Source organism: Peromyscus maniculatus, chromosome 4 (assembly GCF_049852395.1).
Source record: "Peromyscus maniculatus bairdii isolate BWxNUB_F1_BW_parent chromosome 4, HU_Pman_BW_mat_3.1, whole genome shotgun sequence".
In the NCBI taxonomy this organism is placed as follows: Eukaryota; Metazoa; Chordata; class Mammalia; order Rodentia; family Cricetidae; genus Peromyscus; species Peromyscus maniculatus.
Window position 1 is genome coordinate 67030046 of NC_134855.1, and position 13043 is coordinate 67043088.

The 13043-nt window shown below is 38.7% G+C and overlaps 1 protein-coding gene across 1 annotated transcript; it reads left to right on the plus strand.

Moving 5' to 3' along the window:
• Positions 1–4383: 4383 nt before the first annotated feature.
• On the plus strand, positions 4384–10259 carry LOC102907540 (olfactory receptor 4C5-like). The gene is made up of 3 exons (XM_076568709.1): positions 4384–4611; positions 5264–5416; positions 7295–10259. The coding sequence occupies exon 3, from the start codon at positions 7302–7304 to the stop codon at positions 8232–8234; it is 933 nt and encodes a 310-aa protein (XP_076424824.1). The 5' UTR covers positions 4384–4611; positions 5264–5416; positions 7295–7301; the 3' UTR covers positions 8235–10259.
• Positions 10260–13043: the final 2784 nt, after the last annotated feature.

Below are 13043 nucleotides of genomic sequence, written 5' to 3' on the forward strand. Positions count from 1 at the left end.
CAGGCCTCCATCAATTCTGCCTAACCTAAGCTAAATTTGATAACCAAAAGTTTCTCTCATCTCTACAAGTTTTTCTCTCAGGTGCAAAAACAACTTTGGCCCCAGCTACAAGGAGTCTATGTGAAGGAACCACCTCCTGTGCCCCATGGGTTCTGGCCAGGGGATCTAGTAGTCATCAAATGACATCCAAGAGACCTTGGAGCCTGACTGGAAGGGACCTCACTCCATCATCCTGACTACACTCACAGCTGTTAAAGTGAACGGTGTCCCCACCTGGATTCACCATTCCCACATGATCTGCATGCTGATCCTAAGGACTATGTAGCAGGAATCTTAAAAGTTCTTATTAATAAAAACAACCTGAGGCCAGTTATTGGGGTGAATGCTGGAAGATCAGAGAAGCAGAACAAGCCACAGCTACCTCACCTTACCAGTTCCTCGGCTGATCCTGTTTCCTCTGGAAGCCTCCGAGTCTTATCCAAATGAATCTCAGCTGAACTGCTGCTCCAAAGCCTTAAAGTTTAACCAGCCAAATGCTTAACCAGCCAAATGCTTAACCAGCCAAATGCTTCTAGTTTCTGGTTCTCACACCTTATTTATCTTTCAGTTTTCTGCCATCACTCCCTGGGATTAAAGGCTCACTTCTTGGAATTAAAGGCATGTGTCACCATGCCTGGCTGCTTCCAATGTGGCCTTGAACTCACAGAGATCCAGAGGGATTTCTGCCTCTGGAATGTTAGGATTAAAGGTGTGTGCTACCACTGCCTATCCTCTATGTTTAGTATTGTGGCTGTTCTGTCTCTGACCCTAGATAAGTTTATTAGAGTGCACAATATTTCAGGGAATGCAATACTACCATAGGACTATGGCCCAGTGGAAGCTGACACCAGACTCTGGAGAGCCACCACATACCCACAGTACCCTCTAAAACTGAAAATCCAGAAAGTCACTGACCCAGATAGCTAAGTAATGACTACGTTCACCCTTCTCTCCAGCTTATACCTGCTGGGGCTTCCCCTTCTGACAGTCCAGGTAGACCCTGGACAAAGCAACTATAACTCTCATCAATTCCTCAATTTCATCTGCGTTGTCACTAACACAAACTCTTGGGAAGTCCTAAGACTTCTTGACTGACACCTTTGGAGCATGGTTCCCCAAATTGTCCTTTAACTTGGGAAAAGTCTGATTTGGGGATGGTCATGGTGAAAATTCCACATTACAAAATTATCACTTCTATGTTTGCCAACAGACATAACAGTGATAAAGTTAAGGGGGAAACCTGTGGAGAGGCAGGTAACTATTTCTGTGCCTCCTGGAGCTGTATCTCCACAGATCATATCTGATTGAAAGCTCCAAGAAACACAGATCTTATCACAATGTCCAGAGTAGGCATGGCAAAATATGGTTGGGTAAATTATGGGCATGCAAGATGCTACACAATAACAATTAAATTTACTCACCCTGGCAAGAAAGCCAAAGAATGGACAAAAGGACAAACTTGGGGAATAAGAATCTACCCAAAAATGAGGTTTTCCCCAGATGACAAATGGACCCTATTTACCATACAACTGTCCATTGGTCTTCCTCAACATCCACAGAAATCCCTGGGCCCCAATAAGGTATTAGTCCCTGCTAACCCCAAACCTATTTCCACTCCTAAACCAAGGGACACAAAAGCCCCAATATCTACCACTGAAACTCCTCTTCAGACATGCCCTCTAGTCCAGGTCCCTTGGGACTCTTATCAACCCCTTTCTCAGTACTAAACGCTTCCAAGCCTGGTCTCACTGAGAACTGCTGGTGATGCCTAGACACCAAGACCTCTATTATTAATGAATAGCAATAAGGGGAGACTCACTTTGCCATTAGTAACAGGAAATGGTCTCTGTTTGGGCCAACCCCTGCATGGCTAGTCCCATCTCTGCAATCTCACTTAGAATCCAATGGGAGCCAGCTTCCTGAACCCATCAGATGATACCTGGTGGGCATGTGACTCTGGCTTAATCCCCTGTGTTATTACTCAGGTTTTAGATCAAGCCAAAGACTTCTGAGTCCTGGTTCAGCTAATATCCAGAATAATTTACCACTCTGATGAAAAAGTCTTTTACCAGCTAGAGATATCACCAAGGCGGACAAAGAAAGAAGCCATCATGGCTGTCTTGGTATACTTTCTCCTAGGCATCAGCTTAGTGGAAGCCATAGCTACTGGAACTTCAGCATTGGTATTACAAGACCAAAATTATAGGGCCTTACAAATGGCAATAGATGCAGACATAGCCACCTAGATAAATCCATCACCCATCTGAAGGAATCACTCTCCTCTTTAGCAGAAATAGTCCTCCAAAATAGAAGGGGACTAGACTTACTGTTCCTTCAATGGGGGAGGGGGTCTATGTCTGGCTCTAGGAGAACAATGCTGCTTTTATGCTAACCACTCAGGATTTATAAAAGACTCCATGAACCTTATCAGAAAGATTACATGATAGAAAAAATTAACTCAATGAAGGATGATATGAATCTCTATTCAACTGATCACTCTGGTTAACTACTCTCCTGTCAACCTTAGCTGGGCCCTTAATCCTCTTACTGTTTGTTCTGACCTATAGACCATGTATAATTAATGTCTTGATCAGGTTTATCAAAGAACCTATCTCTATGGTCCAACTGATGGTTTTAAGACAATACAAGTCTGTAACCTAGAAGAAACATCTCTGGGCTTCGAGATGACACATTACTCAAGGGGGGAATGAGAAGGCCAGACAAATACATTACAGGCTCCTAATAATTCAGTTAAGAACTAGGCCTCAGTTCCTGCCTCTTGAAACTGAATAGGCAGTTTCTGAGGAAGCCACGAACAAAGGGCAATCACCAACATCCCCAAAAGCAAGGACGAGGGGAACTGCATGTACCAGGACTGAGCCAGTTCCCACTGTAGCTCAAAGTAATAACCACATAAGGACAGAGCCTGGGACTTGTCCAGGCTTGCCCCCAAAATGGAAAAACTGTAGCCTTAACCAGCCCCTGCTAGCTCTAGCCATGATAGATAGCCTAGATAGAATGACCTCATTGCCTTTAGAATTCCATTATCTGTATATAAAAGAGCTTGCAAGCTTCTCTCAGGGTCGCCATTTTGCCTTTGTGTCAGATGTGCAGCCCCAGCATGCTAGAACTCCTACTCTCAAGATAATAAATGCTCTTACTGATTGCATATATGGATGGTGGTCTCTTGTGGGAATTCTCTAGGACCCTAACACCTTCATCTTTATTCCTGTGAGTAACCTCAATAAAACTCATTGGTTCACCATATTGGCCTTTCATGGTATCTAGACTTTGATCTGCCATGGGATCCCTATCTGTGGTGAGGAAACTTGTGTTGCATTTCTTTAGGTAAAGCCTTATCACACAAGGAGTTATCCATTCTCTAGTATTATGAAACAGCATGACTATAGTATTAGAGATCTGTCTCTTTAGCCTGTGTATGTCTATCCTCAAGACACTGGTAATAGTAAAAGGTAAGTTTTGCTCTGAGTTAGTTTTACATCTCACCTTGCTCTGTCTTTCCCATAACACTGTAAAACAAGGGCCATTGGTGTATTTAATAGACTGAAACTGGACCCTGCACCCATTTCTCTCTGATTATACTATTCTGTTCTTTAGGTATCAGTCTCTACAGTCATTTTATACACACAACCATAGAGGTGCTACTAGCTCATCCTAGCTGGCTCTTTCCCAAACTTTTCGTCACTGATGTCATGGTCACAGGAGAGAGAACAGGCTATATTGATTTAGATGCCATCTTGGCTAAAGAAGTTAATTCTAGACCACTGGGAGCTGAGAGGTCAGAGCATCCCTAACTTCTTGCAAATATATATAATGTACTAAACATTTCCTGAATCTGCACATGGAAATTCTGGTAAGGGCAGAATCTGAATATTCCTGGTCTAAAGATCACATAAGAATAAGAAGCCACAGAGTTTGGAGTTTACAAATCATTTGGGTCCAGAGTTTCAAGAATCAATGAAGGTGTCCTTGGGCTGTGCGTGGGCTTACTTAGAAAAAGGCTCAAAATAGCCAACTTGAGCACATGCTACTCCAAGGAAACATACATGCAGGACTGATCTCAAAGTTTTCAATCCCTAACTTTTCTATGTTCACGTTCTTTACTATTTGGGAGATTTTTGTATCAGCTGAGATCTCAGATTTAGTGTTATTATATATTTTACCTAGTCACTCATGCATATGCATAGAAAGGTAGCTTAGAGAAAGATGTTCTATGATGGTTGGGTTGTTTTGTGCCATCAACTTTTTGAAATCTGATACTTTGAAACTGACTTTAATTTTTTTTAATTTTCTAAATTGGAATGCTTTTCCTCACATTCACAGGATTGTACAAACATTGAGGGCAAAAGAAATCTGACCCACAACTTAGTTTTATTTACAAATTCGTTGTTAGACACTGATGAAAATAAATATATTTAAAGAAAAATGGATATGCTTGTGAGGAAGCAGCTAGTGAAGGAGCAGTAAATAGTAACTCCATGGGAACTGATCTCTGCAAATAAACTAACTTGCTTTGGAATGAACCTGTTGACCACAAACACATTTAATGAGGTAAGTACAACCTGTGCTTTCGTTATGAATGGTCTTTGTTTTCTTTTTTGAAATAGTGTCTCTTTATGTGAGCCAGACAGCACTTGAACTCACATCCTCAAGCCTCAATTTCTGTAGCACTCAGATTACAAATGTAAACCTATCTGGGTTTTTTTTTTCCTTAGTAATATAATGAGTTCAGACGAGATAGTTTTAAACATGTGTTTTTAGTGCTTTAAAGTCAGTCATGATAGTGACTAAATCACCTAATCAATTAAGAAAAGATCACTCTGGATACTTTGGGTTCAAACCTGATAGCAAAATAAGAATTTTTTTATCAAATTATTTTATTGACTATAAAGGTAATACACTCCTTTTGTACAAAGCTCAGATCAGAATTTTTCTATTGACACAAAAACTGTCCTAATCCCCACAATTCAGGCATGCATTATTAGTATTTGGTATGCTTTTCCTGAAATAATTTTCTGTGGATATGTAGCTTTTGAGATAATATGAGCTATTTTATAATCTGTGTTCCCACTGTTAGATTCTTTCAAAATCATTAATTCTACTTGTAAACGATAATGTCTACTTGATATTTTATAGCTCTTACTCCTTCAATTGTTCTTCCTTATATAGACATTAAAGTTCTTTCTTTTTCACTATCATGAAGGTGTGCTCTGAAGTACCTGCAAGCATAATTCTGTCCTTATTTCCATTGAGTACACATATAAGAAGTACCAGACTAAGGTTATAACCGATGATACATCCCTCATTCTATGGAATCCCATCTTAGAAGTTATCAACACCTGTTTCTCAACACTGGGTAATGCAAGTCTAAGAAATCTTTGTCAGTTTACTGCTTTAAATATTTCACTGTTTCTTGAATTGCATTTGTGACTTGTGAGATAGAGCAATATTTTAAATATCAGATGCCTTTTCTGAGAAATATTTTCATACTGTTTCTCTTATCTTTATAATGGTGCAAGTGACCATTTAAATTTGTTTAAAAAACTATTTTGAAATAACAGTCATAGTGCTTGTTGTAAATATTTCCAGTATTTTCTAATGTCTTTATATAAGTGAGTTCAACATTTTTACCTATGTCTCCTATTATTGTATTTCCACTTAAAGTCCTCTTCTCTAATTATATGTTGTGAGTGTATCTGTGTTTACATATATGTGAATATGTGTATATGTAAAGACAGATAGGTAGGTAGATAGATAGATAGATAGATAGATAGATAGATAGATAGATAGACACACAGATAGATAGATAGATAGATAGATAGATAGATAGATAGATAGATAGATAGATAGATAGATAGAGATATTTTTCTGTTTTTCATATTATCTATGTTTTACTTTTCCCTTCTGGATTTTTTGTGGTAGCGCTGAGGAAAATACTCAGTTATGAAAGTTTTCTGCCCCATTACTGAAAATCTCCTGGAAACAACATCTGAGTTTTTTTATTGTTTTAAATGTCCTTGAAAGATAATGTCCTCTTGTCACTAAACCATATTTGTTTACCTGTTGGATTCACCTGAGTTCATTAGTTTGCTTATATTTTAAAGTACCAAGAATATTATGTATCTTTATATTTTTGTATGGCTAAATGCATTTATTTCTGCAATTAACCATTTTCTGAATATATTTAGTAGTTATTTTCTCATTTATTGAGTTGGGTTTTCCATTTATCTTCTGATTAATACTAAGGTATATTTTGAGAATACAAATAATAATGTGTATTTTTTGTTTACTGTTTTCCTCTTTTATCAAAAATCTCCAGTATGTGGAAAGGCATGTGTTTGGGGGATGAGGAGGTGGCTCAGTGGGCAAAGCGCTGTTGCACGAGCATGGAAGGACCTGAGTGTGGATCCCTAACACCATGTACAACCTGAACATGGCAGCACCTGTTTGAAACCCCAGCACAGGGAGAGTGCAGAACAGTAAGGGCCTGCCAGTCTAGCCAATCAGTGAGTTATAGGACCAGTGAGGAGGACATATCTCAAACAATAAGATGGAGGGCAATTGAAGACACCTGATGTCAACCTCTGTTCTCCTGGTTCACAGACATACATATATGCAAGCACACACACCCATAGAAACATATACATACAACACACACAAGAAAAGATTTAAAGTTTGATATATGTGATAAAGATATTTATTAATGCCTCCATATAATTTGTTATTTCCCCTATGTCATAAATGATAAATTTTAGCAGCATAATTGGTGGAAGCAAAATAGTTCATCTAACTCTAAAGAACACATTCTGTTTTTTGCTTCTTTAGATCAATAGAAATTTTGCTGTAGTAAATCTTTCTTAAACTGTATTTTTATGTATAAAATGCCCCAGAAATCTAAACATGACTAAAGTTCTGAAATAATGAGTTCTAAGGTTTCAATTAACTTTAGATGAAATATTACATCACATAGTGTTGTGTGTTATGTCCACTACAGGCTTTGTCCAAGGTGTTTTGAATAAGGTCGTGTGTGTCTGTGTGTGTGTGTCCAGGTATGAGAGAGAAGAGGGCGATGTACTCATTATATGACCAGTAATACTGTCCAATTTTAAGAAATTTTAAAACTGGGTTTTGCTACTTGATATACCCATCTGTGTTACAGTGAAGATATATAAAAGAAATTGCTTGCTTATTCAATATTTGTCAGCCACAATTTCAATCATCTTGCTATTCACAGATGATTCATGAAGCAAATGAACAATGTGACAGAATTCATTCTACTTGGCCTGACACAGAACCCGGATGTGCAGAAACTCTTGTTTGTCATATTCACACTTATCTACTCTCTTACCCTCCTTGGCAATCTACTCATTATTGTAACTGTCATCTCTAGTCCAGCACTGGGATCCCCTATGTATTTTTTCCTGTCCTTCCTATCTTTTGTAGATGGCTGCTGCTCTTCCACCATGACCCCAAAAATGATATTTGACTTACTTGCTGAAAAGAAATCCATTTCTTTCTATGGTTGCATGACTCAGATCTTTGCAGAACATTTCTTTGGTGGAGTTGAGATCATCCTGCTCACAGCCATGGCCTATGACCGCTATGTAGCCATCTGCAAGCCCCTACACTACATGATCACAATGAACAGGAGAGTGTGTGGCTTCCTGGTTTCCATGGCCTGGGCTGGGGGATTTCTCCATGCTCTGATTCAAATTCTTTTTATGATCTGGTTGCCCTTCTGCGGCCCAAATATCATTGACCATTTCATTTGTGACCTTTTCCCTCTCCTAAAACTCTCCTGCACTGACAACCATGTCTTCGGACTCTTTGTGGCTGCCAACAGTGGGTTAATGTGTATGCTAATCTTTTCTATTCTTCTCACTTCCTATGTCCTCATCCTTTGCTCTCTAAAAACTCATAGCACTGAAGAACAGAGAAAGGCTCTCTCCACCTGTGCCTCCCATATTACAGTAGTCATCCTATTCTTTGTACCCTGCATATTTGTTTACCTTCGGCCCATGGTCATCTTCCCCATTGACAAAGCTGTGGCTGTGTTCTACACTGTGATAACACCCATGTTAAACCCTTTAATCTACACCCTCAGGAACACAGAGGTGAAAACTGCCATGAGGAAACTCTGGAACCAACGAAAAGCTAGAGAAAGATTCCCATGAATTGAAAGGACATAAATAAATGTGATTCCTTATTTTAACAAGTATGATTCATATAAAAGATACTACTATTGAAATCAGGATATGTGAGTGTATTTCATTCTCCTTGTCTTCTAGAATCTGTATGGATTTCTCTTTTATAAACATTCATATTTTGCTAAAGGTGACTGAAAGGTCTTCTACTTAAAACCTTTTGAGCAATGAAAATCTAAATCTTTGGGCAAAACTCATTCCAAAATTTATATGGCCACACTGCCCAGCTCCAGGAGCAATGTTGACATTTTAATCTTGCTGATTCCAGAATAAATGATTTTCTTTGATTAAAGCCAAGGAGTGGTATAAATTTCTTCCAAATATAACCAACAGAAAAATCTAGACAACTCAGGTAGAAGGTGTTTTCTGGAGATTTGTGTGTCTGTGTGAAAAAACTCTTCTGCATGCTTTCCTTGCAGATACCTTTACATAAGCAAAAGTACCTGATACAAAAAAAAAAAAATGGATACCTGAGTAAATCAGAAAGAAATTCTAAACACTTAGTCTGCATATGGAATTTTAGATCAATAATATGGAGAATAATTTGAGACATAAACATATTTTTAAGGAGAAATAAACATTGATTGCCTGCCTCTCTTCATCTAGGAATAGGGCCCTGTGAAATTATCCCCATCTGTGTTGGCATGTCTACTGGGCATGTCCCCCAACCAACCCTCCAAGCCACAAAGCCATGCACTAACCAAAATTCCAGTGCCAGAGCTTAGAAAATCTCACTTCAAGTTATTGGTTTCAGGAATATAAGAGTCTCCCAAAACAATTCAGGCTCTTGCCACTGCCTTTGGTTGCCTCCCAGAATTTGAAGGTAAGGTCTTATTGCTAAAGATACTATACATACATTTCAGACATAGGACTTAGAAATTAAACTGACCAAGAAGGCTCCTCCTTGAAGACTGGCTTTTATGGCATAGGAAGGTGCTATGTAGGCTGCCAATGGAGATAAGAAATTGGTAATGCTACCCATCTGTCAAGTCTATGAACCAGTTCAATGACTGGATCAGCAAGATTTCTATAATGGTGCAATGGTGGCACTTTTATCTTGGAAGTAACCAACAGCTGTCTAATTGGATGTAAGGCCTGCTCAGTAGGAGAGAATTAATGCCTGATTCTATAAAGCAAGACAATTTCCTGTGGCTGGAGCTGTCATTGATCAGAGAGGAGAACCTACTAATGCCATTTCCCCCAAATGAATATAATTTCTAACTGCATTTTAAATACTCACCCTTATATTCAAAGATAAGTATGGATCTCATTCCTCTTCTTTTGTAGCTTATAGAGATTATCACAGAGATCTGCAAGTAGTCAAAATGCAGATTATATGAGTCTGCTCATGGAAAATCATGGAAGAGGGCGTAGAAGATTATAAGACTCAGAGGCCCAGGGCTCCTGTTGCTGAATAGTGTGCCCTAAATAGTGATGGGGAAAATACATCATGAAATCTCAACAATGCGGCTGTTTGAACAAAACCTGCATGCTGACATAAACAGTTAGTGTTTCAACATAAACAGGGGAAATCCCACACGGTGGTCGATAGCTGCGGAAAGATAGAGGATCAGTTTCCTCCAGGGATGAATGCCTACACAGTTTGCCCAATCCCAAGTGGTGAGCTCTGAACACATAAACATACAAGCAGCAGTAAACATATTCAGTATGTTGTATAGTCATGTGTTCATATAGACACATATATACACACACGTACACACATGTGAAAATAATAACTAAGAGATCACGAATTTTGAAGGGAGGAGCCATCAGGACAGTTTGAGGAGTGAGAGAGGAGTGAGGGTGATGTAGACACAGTACTCGTGTACAAAGTTCTCCAAGGAAAGTTTTATAAAGTAAGATGATTTTCTTGATAATCTTGGAAATGCTAGTTCACATTTGATGTCATAATTTCACAGTTAATTACTAGTGTATATTTATGTAATTTTGCTCAATTTTACTTTATATCTTAAATAAAGGGGATAAGAAATTGCTTAAATGCATTAGTGTGATGTGTTATGTTGAAGCAGAAAAAGGCTCTGTTTGAATTTGGCTTTATAAGGATTGATATTTATCTATTCCACAGTATTTGAGGACTCAGACAATTGCCAAAATTCTATGTGATCCTATTCTGGTTTTTTTTTTTTTTTTTTTTTTTTTTTTTTTTTTTTGGTTTTTCGAGACAGGGTTTCTCTGTGTAGCTTTGCACCTTTCCTGGAGCTCTCTTGGTAGCCCAGGCTGGCCTCGAAATCACAGAGATCCACCTGGCTCTGCCTCCCGAGTGCTGGGATTAAAGGCGTGCGCCACCACCGCCCGGCCCTATTCTGGTCTTAATATCTATATTTTTTAAAAAAAACTGAAGTTAGTAGATGCAATTATTAGTCAGGAGTAAGCTGTGTTTTGCTGTAGTTACATAATGTACAGATACATTTTTGAATTCTCAGTTTAACACATAACAGTTTCATTTCTTGCTCACTCACTACTAGAGGAGTGGTCTTGAGGGAAGACATTCTCCACATGGTTACTTTCAAACCCAGGTTGTTTTCCCTAAAGACTCTTCCAACTCAATGCATAGCTTCTAGCCTTGATACACCAGGGAAAGGAGATCCAGGGAAGAGTATATGGCTGCTAAATGTTTAAACCTGCAATTGACATAACTTCTGCAAATAAAGTATTACCTGAAACAACTAGGCTGGAAAAGGAGGTAGCAACATATTGATATTTTGTGATCAGAAAATGGGTTAAGAAAAACTTGTTTCTCATTTGGAAATGTGTGTGTGTGTTTGTGTGTGTGTGTGTGTGTGTGTGTGTGTGTGTGTGTGTGTGTGTGTGTGTGTGTGTGTAACTGGTGATATTCAATGTAGGGGTAGGCATGACTAAGGAGTCACTTTTCTTAATTTGGTCTTTATGATGGCAGTAATGAAATTGCTAAGATTCAGAAGATTTCTATCTTGGCTGTGATCTGTCTTTTCTTTTTCCCCCTAAGTCTGATTATATTTTTATTTAAAATTTTTTTGAGAATTTCATGCAATGAGTACTACATTTACATCATTTCTACCCTCCCCCTCTGCTTTGGGTTCCTCTTGTGGCTATCCTCAAACCCTTCCCCACTTGACATCATTACCTCTTCTTACACACACACACACACACACACACACACACACACACACGCATGCACGCACGCATGCGAGTGCACATGCACATACACGTATACATGTAGCACACACACATACACATATGACCTACTGAGTCATTTTAGTGTTGCATATATGCACATGTGTTTAGAGCTGAGCACTAGGGATTGGATAACAGCAGGAAATCTGTTCCTGGAGAAAACCAATTCTTCTGTCAGCAGCCACTGATCGCCTGTAGTCGCAGAAGAGGGAACATAAAAATGGAAGAGCCAATGGACCAGGATGCTTGCTGGTTCTTCTAGACACAATAGGGAAGCTGCACCCATGAAAAATCCAAACAAGATGATTGTCTAACCAAGACCCTCCTAATGAAAATGTGGTGTAATGCCATGAATAGAAATATTTATATATATACACACACATAACATATATATTCATCCTAGGACCACCCTACCTGCCTAGAAGTTACAATACTCAAAGTGAGGTGCTGTGGGATGCTCTATATGCTGTGAATGTGTTGCTCTGATTGGTTGATAAATAAAATGCTGATTGGCCAGTAGCTGGGCAGGAAGTATAGGAGGGGGAAAACAGACAAGGAGAATTCTGGGAACAGGAAGGCTGAGTAAGGAGACACTAGGCCTTCATCCAGAGAGCAGCATGTAATGGCACATAGGTAAAGCCGCGGAAAATGTGGTGACATATAGATTAACAAAAATGGGCTGAGCTTAAATGTCAGAGCTAATCAGTGGTAGGCCTGAGCTAATGGCAGAGCAGTTTTAATTAATATAAACCTCTGTATGTTTACTTGGGTCTGAATGGCTGTGGGAACCATGAAGCCACTAGGTGGGAACACAGAAAAACGTTCAGTTACAGTGAGCTGGGAATCTTTCACATCAATCATTAAACTAGAAAATGACTCACAGACTTGCCACAGCCCATTCTATTAGAGGGAATTCCTCAGTTGAGAATTCCTTTTCTAAGTGATACTAGTTTATATTAGGTTAACAGAAACTACCCAGCACAATGTTCCTTGGTGTTCTAGTTTGTTTTATTATGCCTCATAAGTGAGTTTTAAAGTATTCTTTCTCATTATTTTGTAGAAGAGCTTGAGAAATATTAGTACTACTTTAAGTGTTTGAGAGAATTATCTATGAAGCCATCTGGTTTTTCTTTTATATAGCACATTTTATTAATGTTTCTCTATCAAAAGAAAAAAACCAAACTCAGGCACATACTTCAACAGAGATGAAACTCAAAGCCATTACACTAAGTACCTTTACAAGAGAGAGTTTGTACATGAAGCCTTTACCCAGAAGGGGTTCTATATGAAGCTTGAGGCTAGAACACTCTCCTGGCATGTGCAAGGCCCTGAATTCAATTCCTGATACCCTAAAAAGACATGTTTGTGAAAGATCAGATACTGTACTATGCAACCTGTGGAAGTTAGCTAGAGAAGTAAAATTTATGAGAAAGAAAATAGTACTTGCCAGAACTTAGAAGAAAGTATTAACAAAAACTTAGAAAAAAGAATGATAAGTAGCCTTCATGATTAAGGAATATAGTCTGGAAAGACAAAATTTTTACTAGTTATTGATGAGAAAACTGGTTTACAATAATGTGAATATGCTTAATGCCATTGTCTTAG